Consider the following 16,463-nt stretch of genomic DNA (forward strand, 5'->3'; position numbering starts at 1 on the left):
CCATGACTCCTACTCAGCTGCTGTAGTGGGTACTCCATCCTGGTTCCCCTAGGAATCTCCTTCTCAATGGAGTCTCTATTCCTGTCAGCCATTTCCTGTGTAGCATAATCTCATTTAATTCAATGGCTCAAAGTATTTAACTTCTTCCAAACTGATTAAAGATTTTTAAAATCACTTTATGCCTTTGATTTATTGATTTATTGACAGTCTGAGATTTTCAAAAGGCAGTTAATAAGTTGGTTAGTTTTTCTGAAGCAGGTCCCTTGGAGCTCTTAGAACTTGGTCTGACATGGAAGATGCCAAGGTTCATCCCAAGCCATCACCAGTTGTCTTAACTTTGTCCTACTACTGGACTTCAGTGACTCTGGAGAAGAGAGTGAGGCTGACAACTTTGTGATGTTCTGCCTCACTTCAATCCAATTCATGCACAAATCAAGACATCACGTTGTGGTATCATCAGTTCTCTTTGAAAACAAAGTACACATCAGATTGCATGCTGTCTTGGGGAGGAAAAAGCAGAGGGAGGGAAGGAAAAAATTAGAACTGAAAATCTTATTAAAGGGAATGTTGAAAAGTATCTTTACATGTATTTGGAAGAAATAACATACCATTAAGTGGGAAAAAATAAAGTAACCTTCATTAAAAAAACACAACAAAGGACTAACAAGAAAAACAATAGTTTTTATGAACTGCAGAATTTGCTGGTTTACTACCTTTGTACATGAGCCACTATAAAGAGAGATCAGAGAAGAAGGTGATATTTACAGGAGAAACCAAATGGTGGGTCCTCAAACCTATCACCTGGCAACTATGAAAAGAATCAAAATTCAGTGTTGGTGAGACTATTCGGGAACAGGCAAGCATACTCATACATTGCCGGTAGAATTGAAAACTTGTACCAAAAATAATTAAAAGTAACAAACTTTGATCTTGAGGGAGTCATGGAAGAATGGACACATTCACTCATCCTTGGTGGAATCGGAGACTTGCAAAATCTTTTTGGTGAGCAAACTGATAAATATTGAGGACAATTACAGAAATAAACATACTCTCAGATCTGAAATTCTGTTGCTTGGAAGGTACCCTGAAGAATTTTATCAAAAGCAAGAAAAAATGAGGTCTATTTGTTGGAAGATTTTTCATAGTCATATTATATGTAAGGACTAAAAAAAAAGGTGTGTGTGTGCAGGGGTGGGGAGGTGGGGAATGGGGGTGGTGGAAGGAAAGTAATCTAAGTATCCAACAATGAAGAGGAAAAGGTTAAATAAAATGGGGAATCTGAACCCAGTGGTATTTTATCATGTAATTAGGACAGACAAATATGAGGAATAAAAAGAAATCTAGAAAGTCCCATACAAAATAATGCAAAGCAAAAGCAGGACCAGAAAATGCAATATTCCTTAACTATAATCACGTCAGGAGAAAAGCTAATGAGAATGAGTGCATAAGCCCAAAATTCTAATGAGAACATGGAATAAATGAAGAATTCTTCTGACATTTTATGTATTGAAATTATTTTAAATGTAAATGGTTTCTACTGAGATGACGATATTTATGGGCAATGTTAAGGGTTATTTTAAAAATAAAATCTTAAGAAAAAATAAAGGGGGGGGTTCCTTTAAAAGAACAGTACTATGATTAATTAAGATTATACATCTAGAGCTAGAAGGAACCGTTGAGGTCATCTTGTCTAACCTCTTTGCTTTACTGATGAGGAACCAGAAGTTCAAAATAAGATAATTTTACCTGTTCTTGGTCACACAGGCAGGAAGTGGGAGAGGCAGGATTTGAACCTGGGTCCTCTGCCTCAAGAAATAACGTTCTTTTTAGTAACACATTGCCGTATCCCAGATGCAGGGATTATTCTTTCTCATGTATAGGGACAAGACATAAGGAGCAGGCTTAGTTCAGAAAGCAGAAGAATGCTGAGCTTGGACTCATTGGTTCTGAGTTTGAGTGCTGGCTTTTCGACTGACTCCCTGTTTGATCTTGAGTAAATCAACTAATTGGGGCAGCCAGATGGCACAGTGGATAGAGCACCAGCCTTGGAGTCAGGAAGACCTGAGTTGGCCTCAGACACTTACTAGCTGTGTGACCTTGGGCAAATCACTTAATTACTGTCTGTCTCAGTTTCTTCATGTGTAAAGTGAGCTGAAGAAGGAAATGGCAAACCACTCTGGTATCTTTGCCAAGAAAACCCTTCAGAAAGAGTTAGAAATGACTGAACAATAAAGCCACTCAATATCCCCAGGCTTCTGTTTCTTCCTATGTAAAAGGAGAGAATTGGACTAGCAGATGTCGGAGACCCATTCCAACTCTAGATCCCCTGATAGAATTTGTCAACCTTTTTCTCTTTTCCCCCCACTTAATAGTATTTTTTTTCCAATTACATGAAAAGATAGTTTTCAACATTCACTTTTATAAAATTTTGACTTGCAAATTTTTTTCTCTCTCCCTCCCTTCCCTCCTCCCTCCTCAATCCAGCATGCAATCTGATGTAGGTTATACATGTCGTTGATAATTTTTTTAAATTTAAATTTATTTATTTAAGTTTTCAACATTCATTTCCTCAAAATTTTGGGTTCCAAATTTGCTCCCCATTTCTCCCCTTCCCCCACCCCTAAATGCCAAGCATTCTAATTACCCCTATCACCAATCTGTCCTCCCTTCTAACATCCCTCCCTTCCCTTATCCCCATCTTCTCTTTTGTCTTGTAGCGCAAGATAACTTTCTATATCCCATTACCTGTATTTCTTATTTCCTAGTTGCAAGAACAATACTCAACAGTTGTTCCTAAAACTTTTGAGTTCCAACTTCTCCTCATCCCTCCCTCTGCACCCATTCCCTTTGGGAAGGCAAGTAATTCAACATAGGCCATATCCATGTAGTTTTGAAAATGACTTCCATAATAGTCGTGTTGTGTAAGATTAACTATATTTCCCTCCATCCTATCCTGCATCCCATTTCTTCTATTCTTTCTTTTGACTTTGTCCCTCCCCAAGAGTGTTGAATTCTAATTGTTCCCTCCTCCCACTGCCCTCCCTTCCATCATCACCCCCCTACCCTGCTTATCCCTTTCTCCCCCACTATCCTGTATTGTAAGATAGGTTTTCATACCAAAATGAGTGTGCATTTTATTCCTTCCTTTAGTCAAATGTGACGAGAGTAAGCTTCATGTTTTTTCTCTCTCACCTCCCCCATTTTCCTCTCCACTGAAAAGTCTTTTACTTGCCTCTTTTATGAGAGATAATTTGCCCCACTCCGTTTCTTCCTTTCTCCTCCCAATATATTTCTCTCTCACTGCTTAATTTCATTATGTAAAGGTATGATCCCATCCTATTCAATTCACCTTGTTGTCTGTCTGTCTCTCTCTCTCTCTCTCTCTCTCTGTGTGTGTGTGTGTGTGTGTATGTGTGTGCAATCCCACCAACTACCCAGATACTGAAAAAAGTTTCAAGAGTTACAAATATTGTCTTTCCCTGTAGGAATGTAAATAGTTCAGCTTTAGTAAGTCCCTTATGACTTCTCTTTGCTGTTTACCTTTTCATGCTTCTCTTCATTCTTGTGTTTGAAAGTTAACTTTTCTTTTCAGCTCTGGTTTTTTCATTAAGAATGCTTGAAAGTCCTCAATTTCATTGAAAGACCATTTTTTCCCCTGAAGTATTATACACAGTTTTGCTGGGTAGGTGATTCTTGGTTTTAGTCCTAGTTCCTTTGACTTCTGGAATATCATATCCCACGCCCTTCGATCCCTTAATGTAGAAACTGCTAGATCTTGTGTTATCCTGATTGTATTTCCACAGTATTTGAATTGTTTCTTTCTAGCTGCTTGCAATATTTTCTCCTTGACCTGGGAACTCTGGAATTGGGCCACAATGTTCCTAGGAGTTTCTCTTTTTGGATCTCTTACAGGAGGTGAACAGTGATTCTTTCAATATTTATTTTGCTCCCTGGTTCTAGAATCTCAGGGCAGTTTTCCTTGATAATTTCATGAAAGATGATGTCTAGGTTCTTTTTTGATCATGGCTTTCAGGTAGTCCCATAATTTTTAAATTGTCTCTCCTGGATCTATTTTCGAGATCAGTTGCTTTTCCAATGAGATATTTCACGTTATCTTCCATTTTTTCATCCTTTTGGTTTTGTTTTGTGATTTCTTGGTTTCTCATCAAGTCATTAGCCTCCATGGTTGATAAATTAAAAAAATATATTTTGATAAAGCAATTTCAATAAAATTGGTTCATTTTTGTAATCTCACGTATTTCATTTTGTGCATTTAAAAATATGGTTCTCAGAAGGTTCCACAGGCTTCACCCTACTACCAAAGGGGTTCATGATACAAGAAAGGGGTAAGAATCTCTAGTCTAGATCTATGAGCATATGAACTTGGAGACAAGCAGTTCTAGTTTCAAACTCAGCCTCTACCACTTACATGTACCACAGGCAAGTCACTCCCCTCCCCAAGCCTCAGTTTCATTTGCAAAATGGAGGTGATGATTCTTATACTGCTTACCACACCCAGAATAGCACAGGGTAGTTGGTTAGAGAGAGAAGAGACCTTCTGGGTAATGGACTCCAAACCCAATTAAATAAGGAAATTATATATTTTGCAAACTTTCATTGACTATATAAAGGTGAGTTATCCCAGAATGTCAAGTTTGGAAGGGACCTCCGAGACCATTTAGTCTAGCTCTTACCTGAATAAGTATCCTCTCTAAAAAACCCCTGAAGGGTAAGTAATCATCCAGTTTTTGGCTGAAGACTTCCAAGAACAGGGAGCTCATTACTACTCTGTGCAGCTCATTCTACTTTGGACAGTTCCCTTATCATTAGGAAGTTCTGACATCATGCTGAAATTGACCTTTTCTAACTTCCACCCAGGCTATGCCTCTCCACTGGGGTCTGGCAGAAAAAGACTAATCCTTCTTCCTCAGATACTTGAATCCAGGTCTCATATCTTTCCTGAATCTTCTTTTAGGCTAAACAGGGCCAAGTTGAGCCTTTCCCCTTCCTGAACATTCTATCATTATTATGTTATTAAATCTGAACTCTTTACATTTAGATTTTTAAAAAAGGTCTGGGTGGCACAGGATGAAGGGCTTTAGATTTGAATTCAGAGGAACTGGCACTGAATCTCAACATTGCTCCAGCTCTGCAGATGGCCTTGGGCAAGTTACTTCACCTCTTTGGGCTTCTGTTTCTTCATTTGTACAAGGGGGTTAGAATTGATGACTTTAGGTTTTAAATCTACACTGATTCTAAACTAAATAATAACAGTATTAACTTTTCAGTTCTGGGTCCCATTACGAATATGTCTAGGGACTTACAGAATGTTGTTGCCTTGTTAAAAATTGTTTTTACATGTAATTGGAAAAAATATATAAAAATTTTTTAAAAAGAAAAGTAGGATTGAGTCAGTTGCACAATTTCCATTTTCCTTGGGATCGTAACTATAAGGACAGTGAATGGAGCTCAAAAAACCATACATGACTCAACCCTTTAATTCTAGGTACAATTCCTTAAAGTAACTCTAAAACGTTTTTCCTTCTTTTCTCAAACTAATCTAGGAAAGGCAGCTAGGTGGTGAAGTGGATAGAGTACCAGCTCTGGAGTCAGGAGGACCTGAGTTCATATGTGGCCTCACACACTTCCTAACTGTATGACTCTGGGCAAGTCATTTCACCCTGTTTGCCTCAGTTTCCTCATCTCTAAAATGAGCTGGAGAAGGAAATGGCAAACTACTCCAGTATCCTTGCCCAAAAAACCCCAAATGGAGGCACAAAAAGTTGTACAGGGCTGAAACAGGAATAATTCTAGGAAAATGATTCTGTATTGTCCCTGGAATTGTTACCTAAAACTAGACTCTTAAAACCACTTGCAGTCTGTGTGTTGTTCATGTTATTTTTTAAAAATATACTCAAATGCTCAAAATAAAACTGATGATGATGACAATGTTGTTACCTTCTTAATCTGGGGAAGACAGTAAAAACTGGTTTGGCTGGCATGCCTCAGGATTGATGCAGGATAAGGCTTAATTGACCCAGAGACTGGGCATTGGCTCCCTCTCCTTTGTGCTACTTGTTTGTTGTGGCACAGTTAGGGTGAAGTGTCCTGGATCCCTGCCCCTTATTCCTCATTTTTATTAGTCAATTCAGAGAATACCCTCATTTCAGGGGTCTAGACTACTCTATTGCCTTGATCATGGCAGTTTCCTAATAATGCCAAGTCAGCTCTTGGTCTAAAATTCTGTATAAGTTTGAATCTTGAGTGCTGTGGGGGCTTTGGATGGGAGGACACATCTTGGTTGTATGTCAAGCCTGCCCATGGATCTGGTTACAATGGTGGAGGGGAAACCCAGCTATGTTATGTGGTATCCTATTGGTATCATGCCCTCCTGGTGTGGCAGTGTGGTTCTTCAAGAGCCCTCCCCCTGTGCTCTATATTTTGAAAAATTTTTCATAGCATTGTGATCTGTGTTTCTATTATACATATCTGACACTTTGCATAATTTTGTCTGTCCACATTTCTTGTATTCTTCATATGCGTCCCTTTCAAGGATGCCTTAACATCCCTGGCTCAGGAGATAGAAAGGATATTAGAGACTATACCAGCCACAGGGTTTTATCCTCATTATCCTCATTTGAATCATGGATGCCTTGGGGAGTCTGGGGAAGCCTATGGTCCTCTTAGGAGAATTATTTTTTAAATAAAGGAAATAAAATATGTTTAATATGATTGAACATGTGTAGCCTATACCAGATTGCTTGCCATCTTGGGGAGTAGGAAGGAGAGGGAGAAAAAAATTTGGTACTCAAAATCTTATAGAAGTGAATGTTGAAAACTGTCTTTTACATGTAATTAGAAAAAATAAAATACTATTAAGTGGGGGAAAAACGTAGGAAATGGTTGCCAGGCCTAGAGGCCTGAGGGCTACCCGAGTCTTCTTACCTCACCTCCCGAGGTCTTTGGCTGGCCAAGCCCGATGCTTGTATGAGAGAAAGGACGTTCCATAGTCGAACAAGGGTTGAGCTTTATTCAGGGTTCTGGTTACAAGTGCAGGGGAATTCTTCCTTAGGAGGGAGTGAAGAATCTCCCAAGGAGGCAAAGATCTTACAATAAGAGATTGGAAGTAGAAGTATAAGTGGGGAGAGAGGGGGAGGGGCGAGAAGAGAGAGGAAAAGCGGAGCCTAATGTCCTCACACGTGGCCCCTCCGCCCAAGAGCACTTTCAGGCTTTCCTGATCCTACTTAAGCTCTCCAGCCGCATAGTTTGCATCTGAATACCGTGCTGTTAGGTGTGCCCAGATCGGGGACAATCTCAAGGGCAGGGAGAGCTCTCTCCCATCACGTTTCTCACGGGAAGAGGTGGAAATACACGAGATAGCTCGGTTCACCTCGATTCCCAGTCGTTTCCTGGGGGGGGTCTCGTGAGAACTCTAAGATTTAGAAGTTCCCACCTTTACCCGCCTGAGACTGTCCACATGGAATTGAGCTTCCATCCCCAGCAAATGGTAAGTTTGAATTAGAGGTTAGTGAAAGTAACAATGGCATTTTTTCCATTCCAAAGTTACAGACTCCTGAAAATCTATGTGCGTACTACTTTGTGGAGCTAAGTTAAGAGCCTGAGATTTGTCCAAGTCTATTATTTGGCCCAGAGAATAGGTGACTTGCCAAAGATCACACACAGAGTTAGGGGCAGGTCAGCAGCCTCTTAAACTCTACTGATCTCTGGGCAGTGAAGTACAGGAGCCACTAGGTGGCAGCTAGGATGGCCCAATAAATAGGCCTCTGGGCTAGACTCTGACTCACTTCATTTCTGTCTGTCTCAGTTTTCCCATCTGTAAATGTGGTGATAAAAACAGCAACTACCTCTCAGGATTGTTGTGAAAATCAAAGGAGATATTATTTATAAAGAGGTGCCTAGCACATAGTAAGTGTTTAACATATGTTCCTCTCTCTCCATGAATTGAATTTTTTGACTGACAAGACCTAGGATCATACCCCAACATTTTACAGACAAGGAAATTGAGGCCACAGAGAAGGAAACACTGGTGCCCAAAGTAACACAGGCAAGTTAAAATGAGAGAGAGCTAAGTGTTCTGACTGGAAACCCAGGATTTTCTTACATTGTACCCTAAGAGAAGAGAGTGAGGAGGAAGAGTTGGTCACGGCCCCATGTTCGTGAGGACGAATGACCGCCGGAAAGATGGAGAAAAAACTGAGAAGTGGAGAGGAGGGAAAGATAACGAACCCCACTGGGTCCAAGTATAAGAGAATCACTCATGAGTCAGAGAATCAGGGAGGAGAAATCGCTCTTAGGTCACAGAGCCCAGAATGTTGGAGCTCCAGCCGGACCCCTAGAAACCACCTGATCCAAACTTAGCCTTTTACGGAGAAGGAAAGGAAAGCTCAGAAAACAACGCAGAGCCAGAAGCAACTGACAGCAATCTAGGGGCTCTTTTCTCTTATCTTTGATCTTATCATTTGGCCCTTTTGATTTCTCCTTAGTGTATGCTAATACGCTAATACTTTTTTTTTTTTGGTCTCCTAACTTGAGGCTGGGAACATGAGAGGTGTGTTGAACAGAAACGAATTTCAGTATATAAATACCTTATGATCCTCACTGGATTTCGTTTCCCAGTGTGGGAATTCCTTGTAGGCCACAGTGCTCTCAAGATTTTCCCCTGGGAGACTCTTCTGGGCTTTTAATGGATCTCTCCTTCGTTCTCGGGCCTCCTGCATGAGGGACAGATTCTCTCGGACTGAAGCAGGGGCTATCTTTTCTGAATCAGTACGCTTGATGTTTCCAAAATCCGAATCATAGCCTTCTCTCCTGACTTTAGTTCTTCCATGGAGAGAGGACACTTTCTCTCTTTTCCCCACAGAGTTTCGGGGAGCCCAGACTTCATCCTCAAATAAGATGGCATCACGAGCAACAGGGGAAGTCTTGGGAGGCAAGCTTACCTCTGTGTTTTTAATATCATGTAAAGGGGTGCTTGCCTCAGCCCTGTAACTCCGGCATTTCGTGTTTTGTGGCTTGTTAGCAGGTGCCACATCCATTTTCTGATCCTCAGCTGTTTTTTTCTTCCAGAGGTCAGAAGGTGACTGTTCAGAAAGTTCAGATTGGGGCATCCCCCAGAGTGGAGGGGTGAATCTGGTGCTGGGAGCTTTCTGTCTACTCAGTTCGTGAGTGGGGGACCCAGTCTTTTCTTTGCTTATTTCAGGTCCAGAGGGTATCATGGAGCTGGATTCTTCAGGCCTGGGACGTAGCTGCCCAGGGAGATTCACCGACTTTCTAAAACCCATATGATCCTGGGCTTCCTTCTGGCCCCTCCAGTCATACCTTTGGGAAAGGTTATCTGCAGTTGAACTCCTGGTACTTGGCCTTTCCCACTGAAACCCACCATGACTAGAATGTACTCTGTCCTCCTTCCAGTCCCTGGGCTCACTGCCTTTTGCGGAGTCTTCTTTGTATTCGGCCATGAGGGCATCTATGTCAAGGATACTTGACCTATAACCATCCTCAGCTTTGGTCCTGAGTGATTCAAGGGCATCCCGCTGCTTCCTTCTTGTCAGGAGGTCACTGTTCTGTGACGAATACATAAAATGCTCAGAAGCTCTGGAGGACCTCTTGCCTCCATCGTCTTTGGGGTCACTGGGGATGCTGACAGTTCCTGACCTTTGGCTAACTGACAAAGCATCCACATCTATCCCTCTGCCATCTGCATGTCTCGTCCTTCTCTCCCCAGGCAGCACTGGCTGGTCACTGGACCTTGGGCTCCTAGAAAAACTGAGGTTTTTCTTTGGCCTGCCAAGTTTTCCTGTCAAAGTTTTCTGACAGATCTCTGCGATATGGAGGAGCTAAGCTAGAGCTTGGGGATGATTCAGACCAAAAGCTGAGTTTTCTAGAATTATGGACATTGACTGGCTCATCTTTGTCTAACGAAGAGGCCTTCCTGTTTTCATAAACAGAACTGTCCATGTTATAGTCTCTTTTATCCCCAGGGATCTGATATGTCACAGCAAAACAGGTCTCCCTGGGCTCCCGAGGTGGGTCTGCCTTTGGAGCTGTATCCTTTGCATTCTGAGGCACACCCCAACTGGACTCCTCTGAATCTGGTCCATCTTGGCTGTGCCGACTCTTTTTGAAGGAGGCATCCCTGGGGGACAGAGAGTCAGCTCGTCTCCCATGCCTCTTGGTCGGTTCTGGGGCAAATCAGACGAATTCATCAAACTTCACATCATGAGGCAATGTCCTCCGTCGCCATCTCTCTGTGACTCTCAGATCCACACTACCTGACTCTGGCTTCTGTCTCCAGGGTTGGGGACTGGCTCCATTCACTTTCTTCACCCATTATCAAAGGGTCTTTTCTCATGGACCTTGAGCCTAAGTGTTTTCTTGATCTGAGGTCAAAGGGTTCTTCTTTAGCCAAGTCCCTGCTATGAGAGCTCTCTGAATAATCACGAAACTGGCTCCTTCCTTCTACTGGACTTCGTGAATCAAGCTTCTTCATTTCTACTGGCTGTACATTATAAGAACCTATATGGGCTGCTCTGACCAGAGACATGGATCGGACTTTCCTTTCCCTTGGCAATGTGCCGGGGGAACAACCGAGCAGCTTTTTCATCGCCCACAATCCCGGGAGTCTTGTCTTGGTTTACCAAATAGGATCTCTCAACAATTTTATTGGGTGGCAGCGAGCTCCCACCTAACACGTCCTTCGGTTCATGGAATTCAGACTTAGGGGTAGCTGTTTCCAGCCTCTCTCGGGCTTCCCCAACCAAACTAGAAACTTGGGAGCGCCCCATTTTCATGTCCAGTCTACCCTGCTGCTTCATGCTCTGACCCTCATTCCAAGAGCCCTGCTTCTGAGAAGACCACCGTTTATTAGTCCTAAGCGTCACGGCCTTCTCCTCAGGGGCAGTCACCACAGCCTTGCTGAGGACCCTTTCGCCAGTCATATGTACAATGTCATATCTTGGCTCGATTCTTTGGTGAGAAAGACTATTTCCCGTTTCCTTCACCGAGGACACATTCCATCTTTCGTCCCTGGGACGTTTTTCCAACAGGGTGGCATTAACTGGGCTTTTTGCTTCCTTCGACAGTATGCTACTCCAGGGTTTCTCGGCCCACTTTGAATTCTCAGTTCTGACATTTGCATTGTCCACCGGCCCCTTCCCTAACCACGATGTTTTCTCCGCTGCTAGGGTAGGTGACTCACCACATTTTCTGGCTGACTCACTGGAGGATGTCAAGAAGGAACGGTCAGCCACAGGGTACTTCATCACATTGGACTGAAACACAGTTGCCCAGACAGTCTGAAAGTCCCCATCATCTTCAGCCATGGCGGCTGCAGGACGACAGGGTGCCATGGTGGAATCCTCTTTCGAGAAGAGGGAGCCGTCTGACTCGTTGCTGGCACTCAGTTTCCGCTCAGTCTGTCTGGTTTTCTCACAGGGCTTCACAGGCTTCCACTGGTTTCTCCCAGCAGATGCTCCGTTCAAGTCCGTTCTGAGCAAACTCTGCCCTTCTCTGTTCTGTGAAGAAAAAAGGGAGAAGAAAAGAAAACTCAATATGGAAGAACTCAAAAACTAAAGCAGGCTCATGAGGCTAATTGAAGTGGCTTACAAAGGGCAGGTGGATGAAATTTCCTTCTATTGAAAGGGGGATGTCTTAAATAGAATACAGTTTGGGGTACACTCAGATCCTCTCTCTAGTCACGTACAGTAGTCCAATAACTATTCAAAGCGACAGAGCAGAAAATTTACAAAATGACCCAACTAATTTAGAAAAGGTAAAAAGACAGCCTCTTTTTACGTCAACAGTCAAATGTCTGTTCATCTTTTTCTCTGTGGTTGCTTTGTTTTTACAGGTCAGGGTTCAGTCTGCAATAAAGACCCATCATGACATCACAACCTCTGAAGAGGGAGTTGGACGCAAGATGGTCATGCCAACAGTTTCTTTTAGAAAAGGACTTTAAAGAAAACATTGGGCCAGCTGGGATGTCCAAAGATACTCTGTGGAGTTCGGCAGAAAAGCCCAGAAATCAGGGAAGGATCGCATGTCCTGGAGGCAAGCTGATGATCTCGAAGGCCCTATCCCCAGCTCTATTTCAACAAGTAGAAAACTAGCCCATACTCTGGTTCAGACCCTGGGCTAGACCCTGGGCATACGGAAGACAAGAAAATGAAGCAGGCCCTGCCCTGGGGGAGATTCCGTTCTATAGGGATTCTACTACTGGTGGATATTAACTGTAGGGTCCTCCATGCTCACCCCACCCCCGAAGATGACAATTCTTCATGAGGAGCTGTGGCCAGTCCCCTGAGGCCCAAGCTTCTGGTAATGGGACTCTGGTCTTCTCTAACAAGACTGGTCATTGAACCACACACCATCCCTGTGAGAAAGGTAGGGCTTCCTGGAGCAGGGAGAATCTTAGGCTCCTGAATTAGGTTCATTTTCTCAAATGAAATGAGGCCAGTAATCCCTGTGTTTTATATTGATTTTGTTTTAAAATGGAACACTAGCTATGAATTATTATCCGTTTTTTGTGAAATATTTCCCAATTAACACTCCCTCTCAAACCAGGTCACAAGCTGCTGTTGTCCACTCACTTTTCAGTCATGTCCAACTCTTCCCGACCCCATTTAGGGTTTTCTTGGCAGAGAGATTAGAGAGGTTTGCCATGTCCTTCTCCAGCTCATTTTGCAGATGAGGAAACTGAGGCAAACAGGGTGAAGTGACTTGCCCAGGGTCACACAACTGAGACCACATCTGAACGAAAGGAGATGAGTCTTCCTAACTGTAGGGCCACTGTTCTATCCACTGTACCACCTAGCTGTCCCAGACTGCAAGTACCTGCTTAGCAATTTATAATCTCAAAGAGTTGCCTGAGCATTAAAAGGTTTAAGTGATTGGATAACAGGCAAGGTAGTATGTTAGAACGGAGAGCTGGTCTTACAGTACAAAAGATATGGATTCTAATATAATAAAAATGACAATTTTACCTAAATTAACTTACTTATTTGGTGTCATGCCAATCAAACTACCAGATAACTTATTTTCTAGAGCTAGAAAAAAGAATATCAGAATGCATCTGGAAGAACAAAAGGTCCAAAATATCAAGGGGAGTAATGAAAAGAAATGCTAGGGAAAGTGGCCTATCCCTACCAGATCTCAAATTGTATTATAAAGCAGCAATCATCAAAATCACTTGCTACTGGCTAAGAAATAGAGGGATAGACCAGTGGAACAGGTTAGGTATTCAAGACACAGTAGTCAATGAATATAACAGCAATCTACTGTTCGATAAACCCAAGGACCCCCGTTTCTAGGATAACAACTCACTGTTTGACAAAAACTGCTAAGAAAACTGGATAACAGTGTGGCAGAAACTGGGCATAGACCAATGCCTGACACCATATACAAGAATAAAGTCCAAATACATGATCTAGGTATAAAGATTGATACCATAAACAAATTAGGGGACCAAGGAATAGTGTATTTGTCAGATTTATGGAGAATGGACAAATGTATGACCAAACAAGAGATAGAGAACATTATGAAGTGCAAAATGGATAATTTTAATTACATTAAATTGAAAAGTTTCTGCACAAACAAATTCAATGCAACCAAGATTAGGAGGGAAGCAGAAAACTGAGAAAGAATTTTTGCAACTAGTGTCTGTGATAAAGGCCTCATTTCCAAATATAGGTAGAGAACTCAGTCAAATGTACAAGAATACAAGTCATTCCCCAACTGATAATTGATCAAAGGATATCAACAGGCAGTTTTCAAGAGGAAGAAATTAAAGCTATCTAAAATCATATGAAAAAATGCTCTAAATCACTATTGATTAGAGAGATGCAAATCAAAACAACTCTCAGGTACCACATCATACTTGTCAGATTGGCAAACATGACAGAACAGGAAGATGATAAATGCTGGAGAGGATGTGGCAGAGTTGGAACATTAATTCATTGTTGGTGGAGCTGATCTAACCATTCTGGAGAGCAATTTGGAACTATGCCCACAGGGCAACAAAAATGTGCACACCCTTTGACCTAGCAATATCGCTTCTAGGACTGTATCCACAAGAGATCATAAAAATAGGAAAGAGTCCCACATGTACAAAAATATTTATAGCAGCACTCTTTGTGGTGGCCAAAACCTGCAAATCAACGGGATGTCTATCAATTGGGGAATGACAAGTTATGGTATAAGAATATAATGGAATACTATTGTGCTATGAGAAATGATGAACAGGAAGACTTCAGAGAGGTCTGGAATGACTTATATGAACTGATGGTGAGTGAAAGAAGCAGAACCAGGAGAACATTGTACACAGTAACAAGCACAGTGTGCAAGAAATTTTTCTGATAGACTTTGCCCTTCACAGCAATGCAAGGACCTAAAACATTCTCAATGGACTCGAGGCAAAATGTCTTCCACATCCAGAGAACAAACTATGGAACTGGATTGCCAAATGAAGCAATATATATTCTCTTGTGCTATGTTTTGGTTTGGTTTGGTTTTTCTCATGGTTTCTCCCATTCATCTTAATTCTTCTATGCAACATGACCAATGTGAAAATGTGTTTAACAAGAATGTATGAGTAGAACCCCACCCCCCCAAAAAAACCATCTGGATTCAAGACCTGTCTTTCACCTGTGTCTGGCTGTAAAATCTGGGAAAAGTTGCAGAATCCCAGTGTTATATATTTTTACATAATTTTTTTAAAGGAAAAGGGGAATTCCCAGTGTGGAAACTCATCTTCAGTTTAAGAAAGCTCCCTAGGGGTAGCAAGGGCTCTTAGTTATCAAGCACTTAATAGTCAACTATATACACTCGGGCTGCTAGGTGGCACCATAGTGGATAGAGTACCAGGCCTAGAGTCAAGAAGACTTATCTTCCTGAGTTCAAATCTGTAGAGGACTGAGCTCTGGACCATGGCCCCCTGGTGAGCCCGGAGATGCCCGGGGGTGAGAACCAGCCTTCGGGTGCTGGGAAGACCCCTTCCGGAGCTGACCTCTGCCTCCAGGGCGGAACATGGGAGGAGCTACGGCGGGGTATATAAGGGGGAACACGGGAAGGTCGGGAGGACTGGGGTAAGCAATAAAGTGCAGTAAGCAGCTCCTAGAGTGCACTGTTTGGTCATTCCCCTCCCCCACAGGAGGGGGCCGGAACCCTTGGAAGACCAGTAAAGCAGTTGGAGCAGTTGGAGAGACAAGCTCCAGGCGACAGCTCAGGGCAGGCCCTGAGCAAAAATCTGGCCTCAGATACTAGCTACGTGACCCTGAGCAAGTCACCTTACCCTGTTTGCCTCAATTTCTTCACCTCCAAAATGAACTGTAGAAGGAAATGGCAAACCCCTCTGGTATCTTGCCAAGAAAACCCCAAATGGGGTCATGAAGAATCAGTTGAACAATATGAGGAAGACCATAAACAGTGAATATATACATTCACAGACACATATATTTTATATGTATATACACATGCACACAATACACACTAAGTATAAAATAAAGGCAAACACAAAAATCCCCAACTTTGAGGGGCTCAATCTAATGGCAGAAACAACCCCAAACAAGCCCACAACTTTATGCCCAGCATCATGCAATTGGTGCGCCAGAAGAGGGGGATGTGAACCCTGGTCTTCCTCACTCCAAGCCTGAGCCTCTTTCCAAGCTGCTGCACAGCCTTTCTATGGACATTACAGAATTCCAGAATGGCAAAGTGGAAGCTGTGGGGCAGTGGTTAGAGATGCCAACCCTTGAGTCAGGAAGTCCCTCATTTGATACATAATGCTTCTGTGACCCAGGACACTTAATGGTCCCCAGAACTCTCCAGAGGAGGTGTCATTCTGCACTGAAGAGGGACTTTCCTTACTGGGAGATCCCTACACCAGGACAATCCCAGTCCATTGCCAAAAGAAAATAAAAAGGATGTCAGGTATTAAAAACCTTAAAATTAATTACTCATGGGATCTAAAACCTTGTAAAATAACATCTGGGAAAAGGGTCTCAGGACACATAACTAGAAGCTTAGCCAGTGTAATGACCTCCTTTTACAGGTGTTGAAACTAAGGAACAGGGAGGGGGAAACAAAGCCCCCTTGTGAGGCCACACAATAGTGGAGCATCAGGGCCCAGCTAGGGCTCCAGATTCCTTGCAAATGAATCTAAAGGTCATTGTGCACAGGGATATTTGAAGGGGGCACAGGACAACTGCAGGGAAGCTGGACACCAGAGGGGCCTCTTACCTGAAGAACACTTTCTTGAAGAAGCTCACTGCTCAATGCTAGGCCTTTCTCAAGTCTTGATTGACTTTCCAAAGCTGGCCTTGTGAACCTAGAGTAGAAACTCAGGTTAATCTCAGAGGGGGCAAGCAAAGGTGCTAATGCCAGGGTAGGAGTACCCAGAGCATTTAACATAATATGAAAATGACACAGACAGCAGGCTAAATACTCTC

The 16,463-nt window shown here is 42.6% G+C and overlaps 1 protein-coding gene across 1 annotated transcript in view; it reads right to left on the reverse strand.

The window, feature by feature from the left end:
- Positions 1–16,425, reverse strand: part of LOC140499107 (uncharacterized) — a 392,730-nt gene extending 376,305 nt beyond the window's left edge. The window contains 5 exon segments of the mRNA XM_072600116.1: positions 8,607–9,795; positions 9,797–10,297; positions 10,299–10,556; positions 10,558–11,534; positions 16,255–16,425. Coding sequence (XP_072456217.1) covers positions 8,607–9,795; positions 9,797–10,297; positions 10,299–10,556; positions 10,558–11,534; positions 16,255–16,425 — 3,096 coding nt within the window.
- Positions 16,426–16,463: the final 38 nt, after the last annotated feature.

This window comes from Notamacropus eugenii, chromosome 4, assembly GCF_028372415.1.
Source record: "Notamacropus eugenii isolate mMacEug1 chromosome 4, mMacEug1.pri_v2, whole genome shotgun sequence".
In the NCBI taxonomy this organism is placed as follows: Eukaryota; Metazoa; Chordata; class Mammalia; order Diprotodontia; family Macropodidae; genus Notamacropus; species Notamacropus eugenii.